Here is a 26,328-nt window from a genome sequence, read left to right on the forward strand (position 1 = left end):
TTTTCCATCCTATCTTCATCCCGTGGGAAGCTTTAAAATCACCTCCCCAGTGAGGGCTTCCCCGACTACCCAAATTGAGGTACTTCCCAAACCATTATTCCATACCCATCACCCCTTCCCCCTTCAATCACAATTTCATGCGGCAGTCAAGAAATAGTTATATACCTACTGTGTGTCGATTGTGTGGGCGTGGAGAAGAAAAGCTGGCTGGGAAGTAGTTGAGTCTAGATTGTAAAGGACCAGGGAGTTTTCCCCTCTGAGGACGGGCATACAGGCAGTATATCAAGGGCAGCAGAGCTCAGGAATGGATGGTTCCCCAAAATCACATGCCAAGAGGTGGGGCGATCTGAGTCAGAGGCAGCTGGTGTCCATGGGAAACATTAGCTAGACCCTCACTCTAGAAAAATGGTACAGATGAACTTATTTGCAAAGCAGAAATAGAGTCACAGATGTAGGGAATAAACTTATGGTTACCAAGGGGGGAAGGGGGGATGGGATGAAGTGGGAGATTGGGATTGACATATATACACTACTATGTATAAAATAGATAACTAATGAGAACCTACTATATAGCACAGGGAACTCTACTCAGTGCTCTGTGGTGACCTAAATGGGAAGGAAATCCAAAAAAGAGAGGATATATGTACACATATAACTGATTCCCTTTGCTGTACAGCAGAAACTAGCACATCATTGTAAAGCAACTATACTACAATAAAAATAAGTAAGTAAATAAATAAACAACCCCCCACTCTCCCACGTCCATGGTGAACCTTGTGATCAATCAGGGTACTTTCCCTCTGAGCCTCAAAGTGGCCTTAGTGTCCTTCCCAACCCAAGCAGCCCCGTCAATTCATTGAACTGGCTAATTTGCCATCACGGGCCTATGCAGTTTAAGGTAGAACATGCTCCTTAGCTCTCGTTAAATATTCATCAACTTTTCCTTTTAGAAAGGATATGGGTAGAAGCATTTCTTAAAAACCATATCCCATTCTCAACATTTAATCTATTTTTCCCCCTCTTCTTTTCTTTTCCCAGGAGAAAATAATGAATGTCAAAGGAAAAGTGATTCTGTCAATGCTGGTTGTCTCAACTGTAATTGTTGTGTTTTGGGAATATATCAACAGGTAATTATGAAACATGATAAAGCGATGTTAATGAAAGTCTCCTCTAATCTCCAGGTATCAGCCAAGTCAGCAGGTTGAATTAAAATTAGGATTAACTGACACCATAAAGAAGGGATTCCATCCTTCCTGTATCCCTGAGCCCTAGACTGTCTTTAAAATCATTAGATCTTTTTTTTTCCTTTTTTAAAAGATTTATTTATTTTATTTTTGGCTGCGTTGGGTCTTCGTTGCTGTGCACAGGCTTTCTCTAGTTGCGGCGAGCAGGGGCTACTCTTCGTTGTGGTGCGCGGGCTTCTCATTGCAGTGGCTTCTCTTGTTGAGGAGCGTGGGCTCTAGGCGCGCGGGCTTCAGCAGTTGTGGCACGTGAACTTAGTTGCTATGCAGTATGTGGGATCTTCCCCGACCAGGGCTTGAACCCATGTCCCCTGCATTGGCAGGCGGATTCCTAACCACTGCACCACCAGGGAAGCCCAAAATCATTAGATCTTCATGCACCTTCTAAGTAATTAATTATCTTCCTTCTGCCATGTTCCTAATGTCTTGATTTTTATACCTTTGCGGTTCTGGGTAGGCTAGAGCCAGAAACAGTAAGGTCATATTAAGACCAAAATGTCATATTAAATTATTTATATGACCAGATATGGAAATTACCTTAAGAAATTTCAGACAGGAATTCCATGAGAAATCCACCCTGATTTTTGCAGTCCTAAAATACTTGCAGAGTTTAAAGGAACAACTCAAGGTTGTTGACTTTGGTGCAAAATACACTCTGAATTGCTGGTGATTTCATTTGTGCCTGGCAAAACTTTGGGGTATTTTGTCTTTCTTTTAACCCTGGAAAGCAAGATGAATTAAATATTTCTGAGTTTTCAAGTTCATCAGTGGATTCACCCCAAATATTTGAGCTGCTTCTGTGTTTTTGGAAACTACCAATGCCTCGGAGATTCCAGCTGTAGAGGCCTCTGACAGAAAGGAGTCTCTGCAAGTGGCTACAAAAATGCATGATGGTTTTGACTTAAGAGGCATTGGTACAGCTCAGCCTTTCTTTCAAAAAGGCCACCTTAGGGCCTCCCTGGTGGCACAGTGGTTGAGAATCTGCCTGCCAGTGCAGGGACACGGGTTCGGGCCCTGGTCTAGGAATATCCCACATGCCGCGGAACAACTAAGCGCGTGAGCCACAACTCCTGAGCCTGTGCGTCTGGAGCTTGTGCTCTGAGACAAGAGAGGCCGTGACAGTGAGAGGCCCATGCACCGCGATGAAGAGTGGCCCTCGCTCGCCACAACTAGAGAAAGCCCTCGCACAGAAACGAAGACCCAACACAGCCAAAAATAAAATAAATTTAAAAAAAAGGCCACCTTCCAATTCTGGGCCAGGAGAGCTGTCTCGTCACCATTGTTTTTGATTTTTTTTTTTTTTTTTTTTTTTTTTTTGCCGTACGCAGGCCTCTCACTGTTGTGGCCTCTCCCGTTGCAGAGCACAGGCTCCGGACGCGCAGGCTCAGCGGCCATGGCCCACGGGCCCAGCCGCTCCGCGGCATGTGGGATCTTCCCGGACCGGGGCATGAACCCCGTGTTCCCTGCATCGGCAGGCGGACTCTCAACCACTGCGCCACCAGGGAAGCACCACTGATATTTTCATGGTGAAGTGTCTTAGAAGCCTCCCAAGTTCAAGATGATGGCCTGGATGAACATTAGAATGTCTCTTATAATTATTAAATTCTAAGATTTGATGAGCCAGCAGGACAATCTTGGCCACTTATAAAGGAACTGCACTTTCAGGGACATCAGTAGAAGGAGGATTCTCTAGACTCCAGAGCTGTTATTCCCTGGGGTGCTGCATAGATCTCACCGCTTCTGGAGTGTTATCCTGCTTCATTCTGAACAACTCATTTTAAGAAAAACAAGACAAGCTAGAGAGTGACCCTGTTGAAGTGGTTTATAAACCAGGTCTTTTGAATTGAAACTCTGGGTACTTAGTCCAAAGAAAAGATGACTCAGTGTTGGATGCAGGGAGTTCCTGGGGCTTCCTTAGATACTTGAGGGCTGAGGAAATATCCTCGCTGAAGTCTGGAGCTAGGCTGCCTGGGGCTGGTCCTGTGCCACCACTTACCTCCTCTGTGACTTTGGGCAAGTTATTCAGCCACACTGTTCCTCGGTTTCCCTATCTTTAAAAATGGGAGAACAAACTTATGGTTACCGGCGGCGGGGGGAAGGGTGGGGGGAGGGATAGTTAGGGAGTTTGGGATTGACGTGTACACACTGCTGTATTTAAAATGGATAACCAGGGCTTCCCTGGTGGCGCGGTGGTTGAGAGTCCGTCTGCCGATGCAGGGGAAACGGGTTCGTGCCCCGGTCTGGGAAGATCCCACATGCCGCGGAGCAGCTGGGCCCGTGAGCCATGGCTGCTGAGCCTGCGCGTCCGGAGCCTGTGCTCCGCAATGGGAGAGGCCACAGCGGTGAGAGGCCCGCGTACCGCTAAAAAAGAAAAAAATAACCAACAGGGATCTACTGTATAGCACAGGGAACTCTGCTCAATATTATGTAACAACCTAAATGGAAAACGAATTTGTAAAAGAATAGATACACGTATATGTATAACTGAATCACTGTGCTGTACCCCTGAAACTATCACAACATTGTTAATCAACTATACCCCAATATAAAATAATAAGTTAAAAAAAATAAAGAAATGACTGGTGAATAGGGGGGCTGTTCTCCCTGTCTTAGTGAGTGTATTTGTGGAACAGACCAGTTTGTATACCTGTAAAAGCTTTAGGAAACCTGGATTATTTTTTCTTTTAAATGGGCATAACCCTGCCTCATAGGGTTGGTGGATTCAATAAGTTACTGTGTATAAAGCACTTAGGGCAACACACTCAGTAAATGCTAGCTGCTCTCACCATTATCATCACCATCATTACCGCCACCCTCATCATCTGCTCAGAGGGCAGAAAAGGACAGGGGATTTTAGCAAGTAATAGAAGGAAGAGCTCTAGCAGTTGGAAGGTTCCAACAGAAGAGCAGGCACCCTTCGGGTTCCTCCCCTGAATTGAGTTGCTTGTGTAGGTAACCTTCAAGCTCTGAACGCTTGGTTGGATAACCTTGGTGTTTTGAATTGCAGCCAGAGTCATACTTCCATATTTTGGGTACTTCACAAAATTAAATTATGGGAGCCAAAGGCCCAAATGTGCATCTTGGCACTAGCCTCCAATAAAGAGGGTTATTTCTCAGTGCTGGGCACACTCTTCTCTGCACAGTAACTGGGGCAGGTTCTGGCTGCTCTTCAGGGCCATAGTCTGGCACCCAGACTGCTGCCACAGAATTCTTCAACGTGAGGAATCTATTTGCATGTCTGCAAGAGGTTTAAAGGGCAGCAGATTCTTTGCCACCCTGTGAATTGACCATGTGATGATCTGAGGTGAGCTGAGGGCACTAACCCTAGACAGGTGGGCAGCACGGTAGCTAAAAAGGGTTGTAAAATAACTCAGTCGAACACATCAACTGATTAGGAAAGAGAACTGTTGTCAGTAGAGCGTCCTGAAAGAACGTTTGATTTGAGGCTGGATAAGAAAAAATTCTTAGAATTTTAGAGATGGAAGAAACCTTAAAAGTTATAATAAAGTAGTGAGGGTGATTTTGATGATAGCAGCTACTAGTTATTGAGCATTTGCCAGGAACTGCAATATGCATTCCCTCCAGTTCTTAAAATAGGCCTGCAAGTAAGTATTAGTCAGCATTTCCAGATGAGGAACACTGAGTCTCCACAATGTTAAAGGTGAATTTTCAAAGTCACATTTTCAGGAAGATTTAGGTCCGGGGCTGTCTGATTGCAGCCCATTCTCGACCCACGATTACAACCCTTCCTTTAGCTGAGAGTTCCCATTTTTCAAGTGACAAATGGAGACCAAATAGGTGAAATGACTTAACAGTGAATTTATGTCCAAGTTCTAACTAGAACTCAGATCTGATTCATCGTCTGGGGCTCCTTCTTGAGCTGGTTGTTCATGCCGAGTGCTGTGAGGGATACAGTGTGAGCCATGGAGAATTCCTCCCCTCAAGGGGTTATGCTTTGGATGGAGCAAGCAGACGTACACACCAATAAACCAAAAATGCAGGACTTCCCTGGTGGTACAGTGGTTAAGAATCCACCTGCAAATGCAGGGGACATGGGTTTGATCCCTGGTCCGGGAAGATCCCACATGCCATGGAGCAACTAAGCCTGCGCACCACAACTACTGAGCCTGTGCTCCAGAGCCCGTGAGCCACAACTGCTGAGCCCGCGTGCAACAACTACTGAAGCCCATGCGCCTAGAGCCCGTGCTCCACAGCAAGAGAAGCCACCGCGACGAGAAGCCCATGCAATGCGACGAAGAGCGGCCCCTTCTCGACGCAACTAGAGAAAGCCCGTGCGCAGCAACAAAGACCCAACACAACGATAAATAAATAAATAAATATTTTTAAAAGTTAAATTTAGAAAATCAAACCAAAAGCCTAGATAAAGTTAAATTAAAAAAAAAAAAAACCAACAATGCGAGTGGAGGAAGGACATCAGAGGGAGAGAAAAGGGGCCATGAGAGTTCAAGAAGGCAAAGATTATGTTTGGCTTAGAGAGGGATCTATTTTTTTTGCCTTCATTTACAAATATTTATTGAGCACCTACTGTGTGCCAGGCACTGTGCTAGGATCGTACCAAGGAAGGCACAGAAGAGGTGGCATTTGAGCTGTGCCTTGAAGGATGAATATGTGTCAAATGCCATACACTGCAGCGTGGGTGTTGCTGTGACCTGAGATGCCGAAGGCTTCTGGGAGAGGAGGGTGCAAAGGGCAAGATGGCAGATTAAAAAGTTGGGACAAGGGCTTCCCTGGTGGCGCAGTGGTTGAGAGTCCGCCTGCCGATGCAGGGGACGCGGGTTCCTGCCCCGGTCCGGGAGAATCCTACATGCCGCGGAGCGGCTGGGCCCGTGAGCCATGGCCGCTGAGCCTGCGCGTCCGGAGCCTGCGCTCCGCAGCAGGAGAGGCCACAACAGTGAGAGGCCCGCGTACCACAAAAAAAAAAAAAAAAAAAAAAAAAAAAAAAAAGTTGGGACAAGGTGACGAATCTGAATCTGCAGATTGACGCCCGGAGTGCCAGGTGGGGGTCTGAGTGCTGAGTTGCAGTGGGCCCGCCCCCTCCTCTCCCCCTCCCTTCCTCCTCTTGTAGGGCGTGGAGTCAGATTCCCCAGGTTCAAATACTGTTTCTTCTCCTAGCAGTACGACCTTGAACAAAACCACTTAATGTGTCGGTGCCTCTGAGGAAGAATAGAACCTCCTTCACTGATTGTTGTGAGGATTTAATGAGCTAATACATGTCAATCTCTTAGAACAGTCCCTGGCCAATTATTAGCTATTATGAATATTGTTGGATCAATAAACAGATTTAGAAACAAGGGATGTTAGAGCTTGGTCCACAAGTATTGAGCTCAGAGGGGAAACCATAGGTGGAAAGAGGGCATGCATTTTACTCCTACCAGGAGATGTGGACTCCCAGCAGGGGCAGAAGGCAAAGTCTGAAACAAATATTAGCCATTTATTTTTTTCAGAGGTGAGGGCAGCTGGGGCCAGAAAGGCGCTGAGCCAGGGCAGGTACCTGAGCCCAGGTCCAGAACTGTTTCTACCAAGCTCTCTCCTTTATTTTCACAGGGCGGAGAAGTGAGCAAGTAAGGTTTAGCCATTGGGCACAGCTTCCGTGCACAAAACTATAGAGGAATCTAGTACTATAAGTCCTGTCCCTTTGCCCCCTAAATGTCTCTCAAGTCAGTACACTCCTCTCCCTCCATCTCCCTGGCTCCCTTGACCTGGGCCTGGACCACTGCCAGCCCCATGACTAGTCACCCATATCTACTCTCACAAGGCCTACAGATAGGACCCTATTCGTCTCCTGCCTAAAACTCTTCAAGGGCAAAATCTCCAGCAGGCCCCAGCGAGGGGACCTCTGGCTACTTCTCTGTTTATTTCCTTGCACATTTAAGTGCCTCGTTCCTTTCTCAGGGCCTTTGCATTTTTTTGTCTCCGTTAGGGACATTCTTCCCAGTTCCTCTTCCCCTGGACTCCTATTTATCCTTCAGAACTCAGCTAAAACATTATCCCCTCCTCTGGGAAGCCTTCCAGGTCTTCCTGTTAAGTGCTCCTGGTTACTTATGCCTTTTTTTTCTTTCCTGCTGTCCCCAGTAGCTTGTCTGCATCACAAGGACACATAGGGACTGTGTCTGTCTCAGTCAATGCCATATCCCTAGCACTTGGCATGTAACACACTGTCAGCAAGTATTTGTTTTTTTGTTTTTTTGTTTTTTTTTAACATCTTTATTGGGGTATAATTGCTTTACAATAGTGTGTTAGTTTCTGCTTTATAACAAAGTGAATCAGCTATACATATACATATGCTCCCATGTGTCTTCCCTCTTGCGTCTCCCTCCCTCCCACTCTCCCCATCCCACCCCTCCAGGCTGTCCCAAAGCCCCGAGCTAATATCCCTGTGCCTTGCGGCTGCTTCCCCCTAGCTATCTACCTTACTACGTTTGTTAGTGTGTATATGTCCATGACTCTCTCTCGCCCTGTCAAAACTCACCCTTCCCCCTCCCCATATCCTCAAGTCCGTTCTCCAGTAGGTCTGCGCCTGCAAGTATTTGTTGAATGAAGGGAGGTGGTCCCCTAGAGGAGTCATACAGTCGCTGGTCCAGTCTTGTAGGTGCCTTCAGATGGTCTCACTGCCTTCGTTAGCTAAAGAAATGCCCTTTGAGGCTGCTCTGTAGAAGGCTCTGAGCTGGTGGTATGCTGGCTCTGCAGTCGTTGGTTTTAAGATAATCCTGGGTGATCCCTGAGCAGGTGGCAGGAGGGGACCTGTCTGTGGAGCCTCTCCCTCAGCAAGGCCACCCCAGACAATGGAGAGCTGCCATCTTTTTTTTGTTTTTAACTGAGATTTGAGATTCTCCAGAGACCTTCTTCCCACCCCTTGTTCTGAGTAATCCAGAAGTGACTGAAGTCCCTTGATATCATTGGTTCTATCTCAAAGGAAGGTGGAAACCTGGGAGTAGACAAAACCCAAGCTGTCAACTCAGCCCAGGACTTCAATGATAATGGTTTTCTCCAAATTAAAAGTAACATGATATGTTTTTATTTCTCATTTGCTTTTAGCCCAGAAGCCTCTTTGTTCTGGATAAACCAGTCAAAGTAAGTGCTTTGAATTCTAGATATCTATGGGATGCCTCCCATGTCCACTCTGGCACCCCTACAGTCCATTCTTAACATGGCAGGTGGTGATGCAGCTCTGGTCACAGGTGGAGGGGAGGGGTCCCAGGGGTCTGGCCTGTACTCCTCCAGCCCCCTAGTCTTTCCTTTATAGAGCCGTGACTCTTGTTTTGTCCATGCTTCTCATCAACTATCTGTCTCTTTAAGTAGTGTTGTCTGGAGAACATCCCTGCCTTACTCATAAAAATAATCAGGGTAGATATTGTCCATTATGCAGCCCACTACATGTTGTATAAAGACCCCTGCGAGAAATTTTGTTGAGACAAAGGATCAGGAAAAAAGTTTGGGTTTCCCAATGAACTAGTGTGTGGAGGAGGAGGAGGAGGAGGAGGAGGAGGAGGAGGAGGAGGAGGAGGATTGGCAGTTAGGACTCTGTAAGCCTTCATTTTTCTGTCTTTGTCTTGGTTGCCAAGAAGCTCAGAGCAAAGTGTTGTGCTTAACTTGTACTTTCCTCGGGCTTCATTTCTGATATAATTTCTCCCCTGGTGTTAAATCCTGGCTTTTGTGCTTACATGCTATGGGATCTTGGCAATTTGCTCAAACCCACTCAACCAATATCTCAGCCATAAAATAAAAATAAAGGTAAAACTTTTATTCTCACAGAGTGGCTGAGATGACCCAAGTCATGTGAAAACACCTACCTGAGTGACTAAAATGTTCCTCTGTTTCCTTTTGTTTTTGTTTGGTTTGTTTAGTTTTGTCTTTATTCTTGTATTGTTTCCCTCTTTATTGTAACCATACCTTCTTTTTTTTTTAATTTTGGAAAATTTATTCATTTTATGCAAGTGGGAAAAAGAAAAGTAACCATACCTTCTTAATCATAAACCATCTCAAGCACTTCTTGAAAGTAGATGGGCTTTAAAATAGGTTTCTTATTATTTATACCCATTCATGCCTCACCGCCTTATTTGTCTAACCGAAGGGCATTGTATCCCCTGGCTTCCCCCTCTTTTCCCGCCTCCGGAAGGTGCCCGCCTTGGAGAGACTCTCACAGTGAATGTGGACACTTCAGCATGTGCGTGGTGAAAGTGGTTCTGATTACAGATTGCTGAGCTTCTTTCTGGTTTAGAGACCCTCAGATTTCCCGAGTCTGTCACTGCTGACCTTTGTAGCAACTCAAATTCTCCTCGTTTAGCAAAAGAGATCATTCTTGGAAACGTGCACTGTTTTCTTGAAAGACGCCAACTTGCTACAGTCATTTTCAACTTAGAAAGCTCTTTTACGTATGCTACTTTGTTTAGTCTTCAAAGCCACCTTCATGGTAGATTTATTATTGTTGCTGTTATTATTAGCATCTAACTTTTCAGAGGAGAAAATCAAGCTCCAGAGAGGGAAAATATCCGATCACAGTCACACAACTAGTGAGTGGCAGGTCCAGGACCCAGAGTTATGTATTAGTTACCTCCACATCTTGTCATTCTTCTCTCCTTCTCTCCCTGCTAGGGCTCCCTGGATGAGCTGAGCGCCAGGGGACGCCCAAGGGAGGGGAGATCCAGGGAGTGTCAGGTCCATCTCTCATTCAGCTAGAGTGGTGTCGCTTTGGCTCATTTTATGAATTAGTGATTAAAAAAAAATTTTTTTAAGTGACCTGCCATGAAAAGAGTTTGGAAACCCCCCAGTTTGGGACTGCCTCATTTTCTAAAAACGTTTGTCATCTTTTTCATTTCTTAGAAACCCAGAAGTTGGTGACAGCAGCATTCAGAAGGGCTGGTGGTTTCCAAGCTGGTTTAACAATGGGTAAGGCGGTCAGACGATGGTCTTTTTATCCACCTGACGCTATAGAGTCCAAATAAAATGGTTTCATATGGGGATATTTATATATGTAGAGCTGATTCACTTTGTCATACAGCAGAAACTAACACACCATTGTAAAGCAGTTACACTCCAATAAAGATGTTAAAAAAAATTAAAGACTAAAAAAAAAAAAAAAAGTGGTTTCACAGCCATAAACTCAGTCACTTGTCTTTCTGGCCCATTGGAAGCACACAGGGACTCTATTTCATGGTTGGGACTGGGACATTAAGTTTGGTTTTCATGTTTTTGTTTTTTCCCATTTAACTTGAGGATGAGTGAAATTCAGGCTAAAGTTGGGATTGCAGGAAAGACTGTCATACGCTAAAATGTTTTCATGAGGACGGTTTTATGAAGTTTCCCTCCCCCTGAAATAACCTGATGGTTGTTGGGTCATTAAATTGCTAACTGTGCTGACCTGGGAGGATAATAAGAAAGGTGAGTACTGCACCTTTGCATCAAAAGTACGTCTTTATGAATAAACGTATAGTATCATGAACCTTTCTCCAGACATTCACTTAGTGCACATGTTCTCTGCCTTGGCACCCGTTTTTTTTTTTTTTTTTTTTTTTTTTTTTTTGCGGTACACGGGCCTCTCACTGTTGTGGCCTCTCCTGTTGCAGAGCACAGGCTCCAGACGCACAGGCTCAGTGGCCATGGCTCACGGGCCCAGCCGCTCCGCGGCACGTGGGAGCTTCCCGGACCGGGGCACAAACCCGTGTCCCCTGCATCGGCAGGCGGACTCTCAACCACTGCGCCACCAGGGAAGCCCTTGGCACCCGTTTTTGCGGGATCCTCACTCACCTCCCTGCCTTCCTCAGCTTGTTTTCCCTTTGTATGTAGGACCCACAGTTACCACGAAGAAGAAGAAGACATAGACAAAGCAAAGGAACAAAGAAAGGAGGACGAAGAAGAGCTTCAGCTCTTGGACTGGTTTAATCCACAGTAAGAAAAGAAGCATTGCCCCAAGTTCAGTAAATCCATAGCTCAGCAGTGGTGGGGGGCTGCATAGGCAACTGTGCCGTGGAGAGCGTTCCTGACTGAGGAGACCGAGTCTTAGCATCTATTAGACTTTGAAAACAGATTAGATGAGAAACTGAGAGGCTGGATATTTTGACTTAAATGCTTGAGCAACAACTACAGTGATTCTGACAGCAGTTAGCCAGCGGCAGCAAATGAATCACAAAATACTGGTGCTGGAAATGTTCTTATAGGCCACGGGGGTGTTGTGGAAAGCCACAGAATCTAGAGTCAGAGCAAGAAAATTCTGTGATTCGGTTAACTCATCTGTAAAATGGCGGTGATGATCCAGAATCTCATAGGGCCATGTACGCATTCTTTAACATACAACAAATGTTTATCAAACACCTATGATATGCTAGCTGGTGTTTTTCAAACTACCGGTCACTGCCCATTAATGTGTTCAGAAATTAGCTGAATGGGTTAAAAACAGCTTTTTAAAAAGTTGAAATCAAATAGAAAATCAGAAGGTATCACATGAAGTATGGATAGGTATTGTTTAGTGGAATCTTTGCTTCCATATATATGTGTATGTGCATATGTGTTTGTGACAGAAGATGTATTTCTCACTATGAGTCATGGTCAAAAATTCTATACTAGACATTATGTTAGGCACAGGAGACAGTAGAAATCAATCAGTGTGGTTATATTCAAGAAGTTCACAGTCCTATAGGGGCACTAGGTGTGCAACTAGTGTTTGCCATGATTAGTAAGGAGGTGTGACCAACCTGACTTAGAAGGATGCGGTTTGGGGGTAAGGAGGTAAGAGCTGTCCAGGATGACCCTGAGGCCTGAGAGACTGGTGGTTGGTGGTGCCATTGACCAGGAAAGGGTCTGTTAGTGGTGGTGGGGGCGTGAGGGACGATGAGCTCAACTGGAGATGTATGTGGATTCAGGTACTTGTAGATACAGGTACTCTCTGGACAGAGATTCACAGGGTGCCTGTCTTTGTCATTCAGGCTGCTATAACAAAATACCATAGACTGGATGGCTTATAAACAACAAAAATATATTTTGTACAGTTCTGGAGGCTGGGAAGTCCAAGATCAAGGCCTCAGAAGATGTGGTGTCTGATGAGGACCCACTTCCTAATGTATACACGGTCATCTTCTCACTGTTTTCTCACATGGTAGAAGGGAAGAGGGAACTCTCTGGGGTCTCTTTTCTAAGGGCACTAATTCCATTCATGAGGGTTCCACCCTCATGACCTAATCACCTCCCTAAGGCCCCACCCACTAATACTATCATGTATGGGATTAGGTTTCAACACATGAATTTTGGGGGGACACAATAGTCAGTGTATAGCAGTGCCCGTAAGTGTGGCAGAAGATACGTAGTAGAGATGTAGGAAGAGGAGCCATCAGAGTACAGGTGGCAATGGGATCTACAGCCCAGGTGGATGTCTGACATCAGCCTTTACAGGGCCAGTGGAGGAAGAAAAGTCTGAAAAGGAGCAGGAGTGGCTGTAGAGGTAGGAGGATCAGGGGAGAGTAGTATCTATTCCAGCATGAGGGGGCTTGGGCTCTGGAAAGACTGAACATGTTCTGGCAAGTTGTCTTATGGTTTTGAGATAAGGGATCCATGTCAGTGTGAAAGGATGGGGAATTTTGGCCTCCCGTGTGTCATTTGAAGAGCTGGACAATGACATAGGGTAGCCATCTATGAGATGCTAAACCATTCCTGGAAATGTAAGAATATGGCGGCACTGTAGCTTTGACAAGCTCCTTAGATGTGTGTGTGTGGGGGGGTGGTGAGACACCCCCGCCCCCGTGCCCCACGCCAAGGGCCAGCTAGATGAGCTAGAGATGGTCGCCAAGCTCCCTTCAAAGGAGGGCGGCACACTTTTACTGTGGTATTTGTGCTTTGCGGAGTGAGACTTGGAAGGCGGGGCCGGGGCTGAATTACTGGGGTCAGAGAAGAGGAACAACTCACAGCCACCAGCTGTCACTCTCTCCACTCTCCCCCACGCACGGCTCAGTTTCTCCTCAAACAACCGGCGAGCAGATATTTAAAGAATATTGATTTGTAGTGACACCAAATCTAAGCCTTCTCAGGAACTAAAGTATGTTTCTTGCATAACTGAATGAAAGGTGAACAATTGAATTAACAAATATATTTATAGAAATGTATCCTTTTCTGTAAACTTAAGATGTCTGAAACATCTGAAGTATATTGTGTATGCATTTTTACATCAATATCACTTACTCTCTGTATCATCACATCCTCTTAATTTTCCTCCTGCTTCTCCCATCTCCCTTCTCAGTCTCCTTAATTGGGGCCTCTCCCTCTTCCCAGCCATTAAATATTAGTTTCTGGAGGTTGAGTCCAGTATCCTTATCTCTTTTCTTTATACCATCTTCCAGTGTGCTCTCACGCATTTCCATGGCATTAGACACCATCCATGGGAGAATGACACCCACATTTCTATCTTTAGTCCAAAGGTTTTCCCTGATCCCCTGCTTGTGTCTGACTGCCTGCCTGACACCTCTGTGTGTCTCACGTGACCCAGATGGAGTTCTTGATCCTACCCCACCCTCATTCTTCTCATTCTCCATCTCAAGCCAGAGTCCAGGAGACCTGTCTGATTCCTCCTTCAGCCTTTCCTTCATCCATCCCACAGTCTAATTCATTTACATGTTCTGTTAACTCTTCTCCCCAAATTTTTCCCACATCATCTCCTTCTCGCCCTCCCACAGCCACCACCCTTGTTCATGTCACCATCAGCTCTTGTCTACGTGCTGCTGCCTGGAAGGAGTCCAGTAAATAACACGTTGTATGCATTCCACACCTGTTTTGAACTGCTGCGTGATTCATAGAACTTTAACACTTCCTCTTCCCCATCCTTGGGGACCACAACGTACCCATAAATAAGTACACAGAATGTAAAAGCTACCAATTACCTAGCTAGGTGTGTGTTTGGGTTATGGAGGCCCTTTTATCTTGTGGGAAACCTTTAGCCTGTACTGGTGGAACCCCACAAGCTGAAGTAACACAGTGGATGCCCTGCTTGGAAAGAAGGCATTTGGGCAGTTTCCCATCTTTCCTGGTACTTTTTCCTCCTTTTAGAGCCCCATCTTTGTAACCTGGGACATCTTTTGCTCTTACACATGTGTGGTTTGCCTGCTGTCACTTGTCTTTTTTTTTTTTTTCAGGGTGGGGTGGGGTGGGGTCTGAGCAGAGGTTCATCCAGGAAGCTGATCTCGATCATCTTCCCACCCCATCTTTCTCCCCACGGCCTGTGTTTTCAGCCTGTCATCTGGCTTCCTAGTCAGGGTCACTGACACGTTGGAATTGCCAGTGGAATTTAATAATTAACAGCTGGGAAATAGAACATTTTAATTTTTAATGAAACGTTAATTTAATATTACTGCTTTTTTTTTTTTTTTTTTCCCTTCTCAAAGGACTCTTCCCAGCCCAGTAAACAAACTGGACACTGGTGTCCTGACTCAGTCTTTCTAGAAGGTGTAGAACAGGTCTCATTCCTCTGATCTCCATGCTCAGCTCTGGGCCTGGCACAGAGCAGAGACTTAGCAGATGTGCGTGGTGGGGCTGAGGGCCCTGGTCTGGCCCCTCCTGTTGATTAAATGGCGAAAGATGTAGTTCCCTTCTCCTTCTCGCCTACCCCTGCTTTCTTTATTTGTGAAACGGGTGAGGACAGCACCCGCTCTAGAAGGTAGTTGTGAGGATTCAATGAGAGAATGAAAGTCAAGGACAGGCCCTGTACCCAGAAGTATTAAATAAGAATACCGTCCTTTCCTCCTTTTTCTCTTCCTTTTCTTAAAAATAATATTACCGGCTTGCCAAATGTTCAGCTCACGCGTGGCTGCATGGCTTAGCTGATGGGCCGGGACAGAACTGCTAAGAGATCCTTGACAGGCAATGGATGAGGTGACAATGCATGGGAGGGTTTATGTTCAGAAACATTGGTTATAGAATGATAAGCCGTGTGTGTGTGTGTGTGTGTGTGTGTGTGTGTGTGTGTGTGTGTTGGTTTGAAATCCAGTCATTCAACAAAGCTGGGAGTTTTATGTGACTAAAAGCATCACATAAGCTTCTAAAAACAAAACAAAAAAACCTCATCATTTCTCATTCTGCACTGATAAAAAATGCTGAAGTAGTAAGTTGAGTGGAAATGACTGACAAACCTGTGTTTTAACCCCATTTCATCAGCCTAGCAAATAAATATGCAATATAAGAAGCAACAGAAATAGTGGTTCAGAGCACAGACGACGGAGTCAGGTTATCTGGGTTCAAATCCCAGCTTGGCTTCTTACTAGCTGTGTGACCTCAGACAAGTTATTTAACTGCTCCGTGCTGCAGTTTCCTCATTGATAAAATGGGACTCAACACAGCACCTACCTTTGAAGGGTGAAGCCCTTGGTGCTGTGCCTGGTTCCATAGGAAGTGTCCAATGTGTGTTAGTTACATCATTAGCTGTTTGGCCTTGGACATGTTAACAAGCCTTTCTGAGCCTTGGTTTTCTTATCTGTACAATGAACATAATACATGGCAAGGCTTTTGCAGGGACTACATGAGAAAGTGTGTGTGAAAGTATCTCACGGGTTGGTGCAGAGTCCAAAATAGCTTCTTTCATGATGGAAGGAAACCGAGAGCAGCTCTCCCTGTGCAGCCATGCAGCCATGCAGCTGTCTTACCCGGGGTGGGAGGGCAGAGCTGGGGTGGGGTTTGAGACCCCAGGCAAGATGGGGGCGGCTGCGAGAGCAGCCTGGCAGTGTCCCTCCCCGTCTCTGGAGGAGATTCACTGTGTGGGGAAGAAGGAAGCAGCCCTGAAGCAGGGCACAGGGCAGGGGTGGGAGGGCTGAGTCAGCTCCAGAATAGGAGTGCAGAGCTTGCGGACAGAGGGACAGGAGGCATGAGTGAGACTGTACTGGGGGCTGGGGTTAGCAGGGCGTGACCCAGTCTTGCCCAGCCTCACTAGAAAAACTCAGCTTCGTCCATGGGGGTTGAGTCTAAATGACTGTGTTTTAGTTTCTACTTCCCAACAGGCAAGTGCAGTCACTTCCAGAGCAAATGGGGGTCAGAGCTGTCTCTGCCATCCCACTCCCATCCCCCCACCCCGCCTCGGGCTGGGCCCCAGCTGCTACTCAGCCTTTCTGCATTTACTCTTCACAGTTTGGTGTTTTGTCGTTGCTCTTACGTCGTTTCCTGTGTTTGTGTTGGCTTTGCCAAGTCCCTTTCAAGTGTTCTGAGTGCAGAGAACATCCTCCCCTCCCACCTCCCCCAGCTTTGTGCCTTTAGTAAAGAGGCCACGTGGTCTGAGAGAGGTCGGAGCAAGAACCCCAGCCTGCAGGGTCCCTTCTTTCCTGGGTGACTGTCTCCTTGTTTGTCAAATGAACGATAAACACCAGAACACCCTTAGTCTGGGGCCCTTTTTGCCCTATAACCAGGTTCCAACCCAGGGATCCCCTTCTAGCAAAATGCAAATTGAAACAGCGGCTTCTTCCTCTTTCAGCTCTCATGGCACTCTCTGGTCCCCCTGCATCAAGCACTAGGGCTTTCTCAGGGTCAGATGGCACCCACAGGGATGAAGAACACCCAGAGAGGCCACTGGAAGCTTAGGAAGGGGCTGGGGAGACCGCAGGAGAGATTTAGAAGGAAGACGAGGACAAGGAAAGCAGGAAGGTGGGGGGACAGAGGGTTTGAGTTGTACAGGTAAGATCCCCACAGGCTCCCCCAATGCAGCCCTCAGAGACACCTGGGCCAGGGTCTCCTGTCCCTCACCCAGAAGATGATGCAGATGTCATACCACCAGCCGACTGTTTGAGGTTAAACTATAGTCGGGATTCAAGGCTGACCCGTTTTCCCTCAGACCGTCTCTGCCCTACCTTAAAAGCCATCCTGATTCATGGACTCTGTTTTGTCACCAGTAAACGCCCAGAGGTTGTGACCATGACCGGATGGAAGGCGCCGGTGGTGTGGGAAGGCACCTACAGCAGAGCTATCCTAGAAAATTATTATGCCAAACAGAAAATTACCGTGGGCTTGACGGTTTTTGCTGTCGGAAGGTAGGTGTTGCCAATAAAACTGACTTTACTTTTTTTTGTTCCACTGTCAGAAGGTTGTCGAGGGGCCCCCTGGGCGTACGGAGGCTGTTCGTGACGTGTATGAATTGTTAGAATGGAGTAATAGGACCATTTCAGGCTCATTTCTGCTGAGGCCCCAAAAGGCTGAGAACAAGACAGTGATCGGGGAGTCGACAACTTCCCACCTCATTGAGGGCCTCGCTTGCAGGTAAGAATGTCTGCTGCACCCACCGAGCCCGGAGTCTACAGCACGCCCACAGCCGCCTCTGCCCTGACCTCCACAGCTCTCTGGAAATTCCAAAAATGCCAGCTGTTAGACAGCCCGAATGGGCGTCATTGTTTCTCCTACGATCTCAAGACCCCGGACCAAGGACCAGGGAGAGAAGTGACCTAAGTGCGGTGGTTTTCCACATCAGCATGGCTGACCACTCCTCCATGGGTTCCTGGGCTGCTGCCTGCCCCATTCATCCTGGAGGCTTTGGCCCCAGGAGATTTGGCTGGTCAGAACTTCCTCTTCCAGAGGTTGGATAGGTTCCTGTTTCAGCTTCCATTTCCTTGTTTAGAACATTGCTCCCCAAACTGCAATCATTCTTACTTAAAAGTAGTAGCTGTAATCTTAGTTTAAAATACAATATAACCCATTTTGTTCTTTTGGGTTATACTGAAGATTTTTTTTTTCCAAAACAAAATTAAAAGTTCACTTTTCCTATTAGCCTCCTCCCTCCTCCCCACCCCCGCCCCCGCCGCCCCGCCATGGGCCTTCCCATCTGTACCTTTTCCAAAGGCCACATGGAAAGTTGACCTCTCGCCTGTACAAAGAGGGGTGAAGGCCCAGGATGACCTGAGTGAAGATCTGAGCGTTCTCCCGAGACCTCCGACCCAGAGCCCAGAAGCCATTGCCATCACCGTACTGATCAAGTCCTAATGTCACTAAATGTGCTGATCCCAGGGGCCTAGGCGGCATCTCTAATTGAGAAGGGTGACTGGAGTTTTGACATTTTTACTAGAAGAATCTGTACTGTTATGAGTCGGGAGCAGATTCTCAGCTCACCTTATCCTTTGGTATGAGAGGGGACAAGCCAGCCACACTGCTGACTGATTTAATCCTGATGTTTCCAAAAAGAACGTTGCCGGCGGCTCCACAGTGGTTTCTGCCATCTCCTTGCAGCTTCTCAGAACTAAACTGTAAATCACATATCCTGGTGAAATCCACGTGCTCTCCTGTTTGTACTCAGCAGCAATAAGTCCTCCCAAGAGTGGATTTGGACTTTTAGGAGGTATGATGTTTGGTTTGTTTTCAAATAACAATGCACAGAGCCAACCGCAGTGCTTTAATCTCTAAACAATGTTAAACCTCACCAAGGCCCCCTCCCTTCCCCTGGGATTGTCTCCCAGCCTTCAGGGTGCAATAGATTGTTCTTAAAGTTCCAGAGTATGGAAGAATTTCCTGGCCACCAGCCCCAGAGCCATGTTGAAATCCCTCTTAATATTGCTCCGATATATTCTCTCCATTTAAAGAATCGATACTGTCAACGCTGGGGTTTCCAGAGACCAATATTAAAAACACAGTTTATTTTTGTAGTAACGAAAGGGAATCCAGGCAGCAACCAAAAAGCAAAAAGAAGTGCCACTTATTATTACTCACAAAACACCATAATTGGCTGTTAGTGTGATCAGCAAATTACACTTACTCCACCTTCACTGAGCATGAGTCTGGGGGTGGCATGAGTTGTGTTAAGCCAATCAACTACTCTTTCTTCCCCTTCTCTGTCATCCCCATGGCTTCACCAGATAGCGTGTCGCTTGGCTTACAGAAGACACAAACATGATGTTCTGTTTTGTTTTGTTTTAATTTATTTATTTAATTTTATTTTTGGCTGCGCTGGGTCTTCGGTGCTGCGTGAGGCCTTCCTCTAGTTGTGGCGAGCGGGGGCTACTCTTTGTTGTGCGCAGGCTTCTCATTGTGGTGGCTTCTCGTTGCGGAGCACGGGCTCCAGGCGCACGGGCTTCAGTAGTTGTGGTGCGCAGGCTCAGTAGTTGTGGCGCATGGGCTTAGTTGCCCCACGGCATGTGGGATCTTCCCAGACCAGGGATCAAACCTGTGTCTCCTGCCTTGGCAGGCGGATTCTCAACCACTGCACCACCAGGGAAGTCCCAAACATGATGTTTTTTGAATGAATAAGTAAATAGCTAAGATACCACTGCACATCTATTAGAATGACCCAAATCCAAACCACTGACACCACCAACTGCTGGCGAAAATGTGGAGCGGGAGGTACTCTCACTCACTGCTGGTGGGATGCAAAATGGTGCAGCCACTTTGGAAGACGGTTTGCCAGATTCTTACAAAACTAAACATGCTTTTATCATCCGGTCCAGCAACTGCACTCCTTGGCGTTTACCCAAAAAAGCTGAAACTTTATGTCCACACAGAAACTTGCATACAGATGTTTATAGCAGCTTTATTCATAATTGCCAAAACTTGGACGTAACTAAGATGTCCTTTAGTAGGTGAATGGATCAATAAACTATGGCACATCCAGATGGTGGAATGTTATCAGTGCAAAAAAAACAAAAAACTATCAAGGCTTGAGAAGACGTGGAGGAACCTTAAATGCACATTACTAAGTAAAAGAAACCAATCTGAAAAGACTACATACTGTACAATTTCAACTATATGACATTCTGGAAAAGGCAAAACTGGAGAAAGTAAAAAGATCAGTAGTTACCAGGGGTTGGAGTAGGGAAATGGTTGAATAGGCATAACACAGAATTTTTAGGGCAGTGAAAATACTCTGTATAATACCATACATAATGAAAGATACCTGTCGTTATATATTTGTCCAAACCCATAGAATGTAAACTGTGGACTTAGCCTGATAACGATGTGTCACTGTGGGTTCATCGACTGCAATGCATGTGCCACCCTGGTGCTGGACGTTGACACTGGGGAAGCTGTGGGAGGGACAGGGGAGCCGGGGGGCATATGGGAACTCTGCAATTTCAGCTCAATTTTGCTGTGAGCCTAAACATGCTCTAAAAAATAAAATCTATTTTTAGAAAAGGAAATGAGATAGTTAAAATAAGGTTAAATCAGAGCTTGTTTGCTCTGGTATTGGGATGGGTCTTATAATGGCAGTATCTGGTTAATGGACTGGTGTTTGGGGTGACCAGAGGGAAATTCACAGGGCGAATGTGTAATATGGAAGGATATCCATGTCCCATAACCCATTCTCTGGGTCCCAGAGAAGGATAAGAGAGTGGCGATGGTTAGACTTAATGCATCCCCAAATGACCCAAGGGTCACGTCACCCTTGCATCTGGTAGGGCAACAGCAACATTGGAGTATAGGTTGGGGTTTTCAAGGGAGGCCTGAGAACTAGTGCCCCCTGATGTTGATTGAAGGGTACATACCTGCAGTTATCAGATGAATAAGTTCTGGGGATCTAACATACAGCATGGTGATTATCGTTAATAATGTTGTATTATAGACTTGAAAACTGTTCAGAGAATAAATCTCAAATCTTCTTGCCACAAAAAAGAAATGATAATTATGTGATGTGATGAAGGTGTTAACTAATGCTACAGTGGTAATCATTTTGTAATATACGTGCACCAAATCAACACTTGGCACACGTTAAACTTACACAAGGATATGTGTCAATTATACCTCAATAAAGCAGGAACAAAAAAGAACTAGTACCCCCTCTGCCTGCCCAAAGTCTGAATCAACTGATAAGTAAGACAAGGGGCTAAGTAAGGCAGGTGGTAGTGAATATCACCTTCATTACAGTTAAAGCTGATACTGGAGAATGTGACTTCTATCTGAAGGCCCTGGGCTTCCTAATGTTGAACCACAGAATTAGAAAGACTTGGGCATCCAGGCACCTACAGCACAAGAAACTGCAAGCCTCTGGTTGTGGGAGCAGGGCCTGTACCACTAAGCTACCAGTACAAGGCCCAGAGCAGTTGAGAACACATGTTCTTTCCACCTGGCCGGCTTCCAAGAGTGAGAGAGGAGGGGGCGGGGCTGGGCATGCCCAGTCACCCTTCTAGAAGCATCAGTCAGGTAAGTCACTCCACCTCCCCGAATGAGTGACTGAATGGTGGAGAGTGGCCAGGAACGTCCCTCTGTGAAAGCACTTGTCTGGGATGGGGGAAAAAATAATTCCTTTCGTAAACTGCAAAATACAGACAAGATGATGAGAGTAGCATGTCGCCTCCTGCAGAAATCCTAGAGGTTACATTTATCCCATTCTTCTTTGTTTCAGATACATTGAGCATTACTTGGAGGAGTTCTTAACATCTGCTAATAAGTACTTCATGGTTGGCCACAGAGTCATATTTTACATCATGGTGGATGATGTCTCCAGGATGCCTTTGATAGAGCTGGGTCCTCTGCGTTCCTTCAAAGTGTTTGAGATCAGGCCTGAGAAGAGGTGGCAGGACATCAGCATGATGCGCATGAAGACCATCGGGGAGCACATTGTGGCCCACATCCAGCATGAGGTCGACTTCCTCTTCTGCATGGACGTGGACCAGGTCTTCCAAGACACCTTTGGGCTGGAGACCCTGGGCCAGTCGGTGGCTCAGCTGCAGGCCTGGTGGTACAAGGCAGATCCTGACGAGTTCACCTACGAGAGGCGGAAAGAGTCCGCAGCATACATTCCGTTTGGCCAGGGGGATTTTTATTACCATGCGGCCATTTTTGGGGGAACACCCATTCAGGTCCTAAACATCACCCAGGAGTGCTTCAGGGGAATCCTCCAGGACAAGAAAAATGACATAGAAGCCGAGTGGCATGATGAAAGCCATCTAAACAAGTATTTCCTTCTCAACAAACCCACTAAAATCTTATCCCCAGAATACTGCTGGGATTATCATATAGGCCTGCCTTCAGATATTAAGCTTGTCAAGATATCTTGGCAGACAAAAGAATATAATTTGGTTAGAAATAACGTCTGACTTTAAATTGTGCCGGTAGGTTTCTGAATTTGAGAGAGTATTCTTCTGGCTACTTCTTCGGAAAAGTAACACTTAATTTTTACTTAAAAAAAAAAATACTAACAAAACACCAACACAGCAAGTACATATTACTCCTCCTTGCAACTTCAAGCCTTGTAATATGGGAGAATGAACCTATGGTAATCAGATGTAAATTCCTAGTGATTTCTTATCTTTTCTGGGTTGAGGGGGATACACTATCAGCTAAACAAAAAAAAAAAAAAAAGAAAAGAAAATTGTCATGGGCAAAGAAAAAGCCAGAAACACTCTACATGCGTCAATTGACCTACCAGAGAAAAGTATGCATAGGGAAATGTTTGGCAACAAGATACAATTGTGAGCCGTCGTCCTCTTGATTTCAGTGTCTTCCTGTCTCTGCTAGCAGAGTTGTTTTGCAAACAGGAGAACTCTTAGTAGGACACAGTTAACCTTGGCAACCCTCAAGTGGTTTCAACAGCAGAGTACTTCAGGCCATTTGTGGTCCACGTCCTTTTCTTATCAGGACGTTGTTTGGCTTCCGTGCAAAGACTGGTCAAGACTCCCAGTGGATATCATAGTGACGAATGTTGGGAGTCACAGGGAATCTGATGAGCCAGTGGGTTCTCAGCATGAAATGAAAACAAGCCTCAAAGTAAGTTTGCCATGAAATAACAGAGAGTAGAGAGACGGGGCTGATCACTGTGGGGTCAATGCCACCTCTGAGGGGAACAGGGCATGGGGTTGGCACATAAATACAGCAGCATGGATTCAGGCACTGAATGGGAGGCAGTGTGGGTGGTCTCCAGGCTCCTCAACCGTTATGACACCAAGAGATGTGTTGTCTTAGAAGATGCTTCTTGTTTTGGCCAAGTCATATTCGGTCCACCGTGCTCTGGAACTTGAGTCTTCAAATCCTTGGCCAGAGGAAGCGGGTGGTGTCAGAGTAGACAAAGACCTGCAGGGGATTGAAGAGGCTTGCAAGGGGTTACGTTTCCCAGACCTGGGCTTCATTTCAGGACAGTCAGTCATCAGCAAATCCTGCCACCACCTGTTCTAACCCTCAGCCCATCATGCCCCGACTTGGAGGGCTGACATCAAGGAACCTCTTGTTTTCCCCTGCCCCATCTGCACTACTGAAGTGTAACCATCAGATGTGTATAATAAAACAGTTCATTGATTTTATATCAAAAGTAGAGGGGATGGCAATGGGAGACCCAGTCTTCGTGACTGAACAGCTTAACCTTCAATTCCTTTCTCTAAGAGAAGCTATGGGCTTCCCTGGTGGCGCAGTGGTTGAGAGTCCGCCTGCCGATGCAGGGAACACGGCTTCGTGCCCCGGTCCGGGAAGATCCCACATGCTGCGGAGCGGCTGGGCCCGTGAGCCATGGCCGCTGGGCCTGCGTGTCCAGAGCCTGTGCTCCACAACGGGAGAGGCCCGCATACCACAAAAAAAAAAAAAAAAAAAGAGAAGCTATGAAATCTTACATATTATTTAAAGTTAAGCAATTCAACGTAAAGGAAGTTAGGAGGCAACATTTACATATGCAGGCACGTTTATATTTTGCTTGTGTTCCAGTTTAGGTCACTGGTTTCCATTTTCAAGCAATTTACTTGAAGAGCCGTTGCACTGGCCTGATGTTCAGCACCATGGGCGGCTTTGATAAAATCAAACCTCCATTTTCGCTACTGTTTCACTGTGCCTCCTAGTCTTCAGTTCTTGCCAAGAATTTTCACAACCCAGCAGAACAAAACAAGACCAACAAAAATCCTGAAGAAGTGCCCTTGTAAAAGACAGGAGATTGCAGGTCAGTTAGGACTCTTGCTTCTCTATAACTCAAGTTTTCTGGGGTCCATTCTGGAGTAGGGAGAGTTCATGGTTTAAGTCCCAAAGCAATGACCTATCCTCAGATTAAAGGACTGATGTTTCCTTTTGAAGGAATCTTGATTTTTTATAATTCACTTAAATTCCAAATGGACAAACTCAAGATGTTATTGATAGTTCAGTATTAAAAAAATAAAGAAAATTCCTGATTTACAATTGAATAAATTATTTTCTCAGTATATTCTGGTCCAGTCATGGAGTGTGCATTTTCTCCCGAAGATGTTCAGAATTGTCAATTGCAGAATTTTTTTTTTTTTTTTTTTTTTTTTGGTACGCGGGCCTCTCACTGCTGTGGCCTCTCCCGTTGAGGAGCACAGGCTCCGGACGCTCAGGCTCAGCGGCCATGGCTCACGAGCCCAGCCGCTCCGCGGCATGTGGGGTCTTCCCGGACTGGGGCACGAACCCGCATCCCCTGCATCGGCAGACGGACTCTCAACCACTGCGCCACCAGGGAAGCCCCCTGCAGAATTTTAAATACTTAGATTCCAAATAGTCCTTGTGTCCTTCTAAGAATTTGTCCACTGTTACAAAGATAGAAAGAACATGGTTGAGATTCGCTCACTTTTGTAACAATGAATGCTTATAAAGAGCTTCCCAGAGTGATACGCTGAAGTAATTAAGTGGCAGTAGAATAAGGCTTGCCCCTGAAGGTCTGGGTGGGGCACAAGGGCAGAGGGAGAAAACAATGCCATAACCATATCTGGTGGTTACTAGTCCTGACCTCTGGGGAATATATCTGGCCAAGGGAGGAGCCCTGGGAGAGACTTGCTGAATTTCCAGCAAGACTGGGTGGGTGTATTTATAATAAATACAAAAATTGAAGTGGAGCAGCCTGATGTAGTGTGGTGCATGGGATATGCAACGGGACATGATTCCCTCATAGTAGAGAATTATTCCCATTTTGTAGATGAGCAAAGTGAGGTTCAGAAAGGTTAAGCCACCCAGCCGGGAAGCAACTGAGCTGAAGCTCACACCAGAGAAGCTGATGAGGATAAATGTGTTGACACCATGCATATGGAGGGCCATGTTTCCTATCAAGGAAAATGCTGCTTTATAGAAGAATCTGATAAAGGGGAATTTTTGCCATAAGAAGTAATATTTTAAAAGCTAGGTATGCTCCTAGGCCCATACCACTTCCCACTTTTTCTGTACAAAACCTGCCCCAAGTGCATTAAATTAGTTAAAATGGATCATGTAAAAATAAATAAAAGACTGCGGTCATTCTCAACTTTATGTTGTGCCTGCAGGGCCGCTATAAGCCCAGTGGTCACTCATAAGCTGTTATACCAAGGAAGTGCCTCAGAGGGCAAAGCTGGGTGAGGGGGTGGGTGGAAGGGACAGCCATGCCTCCTCCTTCCACTCTGGGGGTTCCATGCAGCTGGAGGGGGAGAAGTTTCTGTAAGGCTAGAAGGGCCTGACTTCTCTTGTCCTTCTTGTAATGACTCATTTTCTCTCTCTCAGCCAAAGTCACTATGTGATTTACTGATAGCTATGGCACTACTTACAGTTATAAGAATTTATTAAATCACTGTTTATTAAATGTACCTTATGTAAATGAATAACACAGGCATGGTAGCATACTCACAAGTGTGAAATATAGAAAGCATGAATGTACAACACAATGCATACTTCTTTTAAGGTGAGAAAGCTGGGTTAAGTGGGGATCCATTGGTCAAAGCCTCAGGTCTATAAGGGTGCAGAGCTAGGACTCAAACCCAGGACTGTCCGACTCCAAATCCTTTGCTCTTCCCACGGCTCCAGTCTGCTTCCCTTACTGTCTCTCACATATGTGCATACACACACACACACACACACACACACACACACTTTAACCATCCTGTTTTTGAAATCTGTGGACAGCAGGGAATCACCACCAAAAGCTCTCAATCCTTGTCTTAGGAATTAAAGAGAGAGAACTTAGTAGACCCAGACTCTTCAGAGGCAGAAGGTAGGTCTAAACTCATGCTGGAGCCACGCTGGAGAAAGTCAAATGGAACCTGAGCAATACGAGGCCCAGGAAAGTTCAAGGGCCAAGGGGGTACAGAGGAGGAAAGGATGTCTGTGAGGTGGAAATAGCCTCAGAGGGGCTGCCTCTGAATTGAGCTTTGCGAGAAGAGAAGGGGATCACTGTGAAGAGTGGAGATGGGGTGAGGCTTCGGAGGGAGGTGCAGCAGACACACAGCACAGAGGACTGTGA

The 26,328-nt window shown here is 46.1% G+C and overlaps 1 protein-coding gene and 1 long non-coding RNA gene across 12 annotated transcripts in view; one reads left to right on the top strand and one right to left on the bottom strand.

The window, feature by feature from the left end:
* Nucleotides 1-22,537, top strand: part of LOC116755327 (N-acetyllactosaminide alpha-1,3-galactosyltransferase) — a 64,690-nt gene extending 42,153 nt beyond the window's left edge. For 4 of the 11 annotated variants that reach the window (XM_032634618.1, XM_032634622.1, XM_032634620.1 and 1 more), the window contains 6 exons: nucleotides 1,039-1,127; nucleotides 8,298-8,333; nucleotides 10,083-10,148; nucleotides 11,046-11,147; nucleotides 17,111-17,248; nucleotides 21,538-22,537. In XM_032634618.1, coding sequence (XP_032490509.1) covers nucleotides 1,039-1,127; nucleotides 8,298-8,333; nucleotides 10,083-10,148; nucleotides 11,046-11,147; nucleotides 17,111-17,248; nucleotides 21,538-22,231 — 1,125 coding nt within the window. In that variant the 3' untranslated portion in view covers nucleotides 22,232-22,537. The remainder of the gene's footprint in view (nucleotides 1-1,038; nucleotides 1,128-8,297; nucleotides 8,334-10,082; nucleotides 10,149-11,045; nucleotides 11,148-17,110; nucleotides 17,249-21,537) is intronic. The other 7 variants (XM_032634626.1, XM_032634625.1, XM_032634619.1 and 4 more) reach the window with 4 other exon arrangements.
* LOC116755328 lies at nucleotides 22,440-25,763 on the bottom strand. The gene is made up of 2 exons (XR_004350328.1): nucleotides 24,580-25,763; nucleotides 22,440-23,505 (listed from the first exon to the last, which is right to left on the bottom strand). It is a non-coding gene; the product is annotated as an uncharacterized LOC116755328 (long non-coding RNA).
* Nucleotides 25,764-26,328: the final 565 nt, after the last annotated feature.

This window comes from Phocoena sinus, chromosome 6 (genome assembly GCF_008692025.1).
Source record: "Phocoena sinus isolate mPhoSin1 chromosome 6, mPhoSin1.pri, whole genome shotgun sequence".
Classification (NCBI taxonomy): domain Eukaryota; kingdom Metazoa; phylum Chordata; class Mammalia; order Artiodactyla; family Phocoenidae; genus Phocoena; species Phocoena sinus.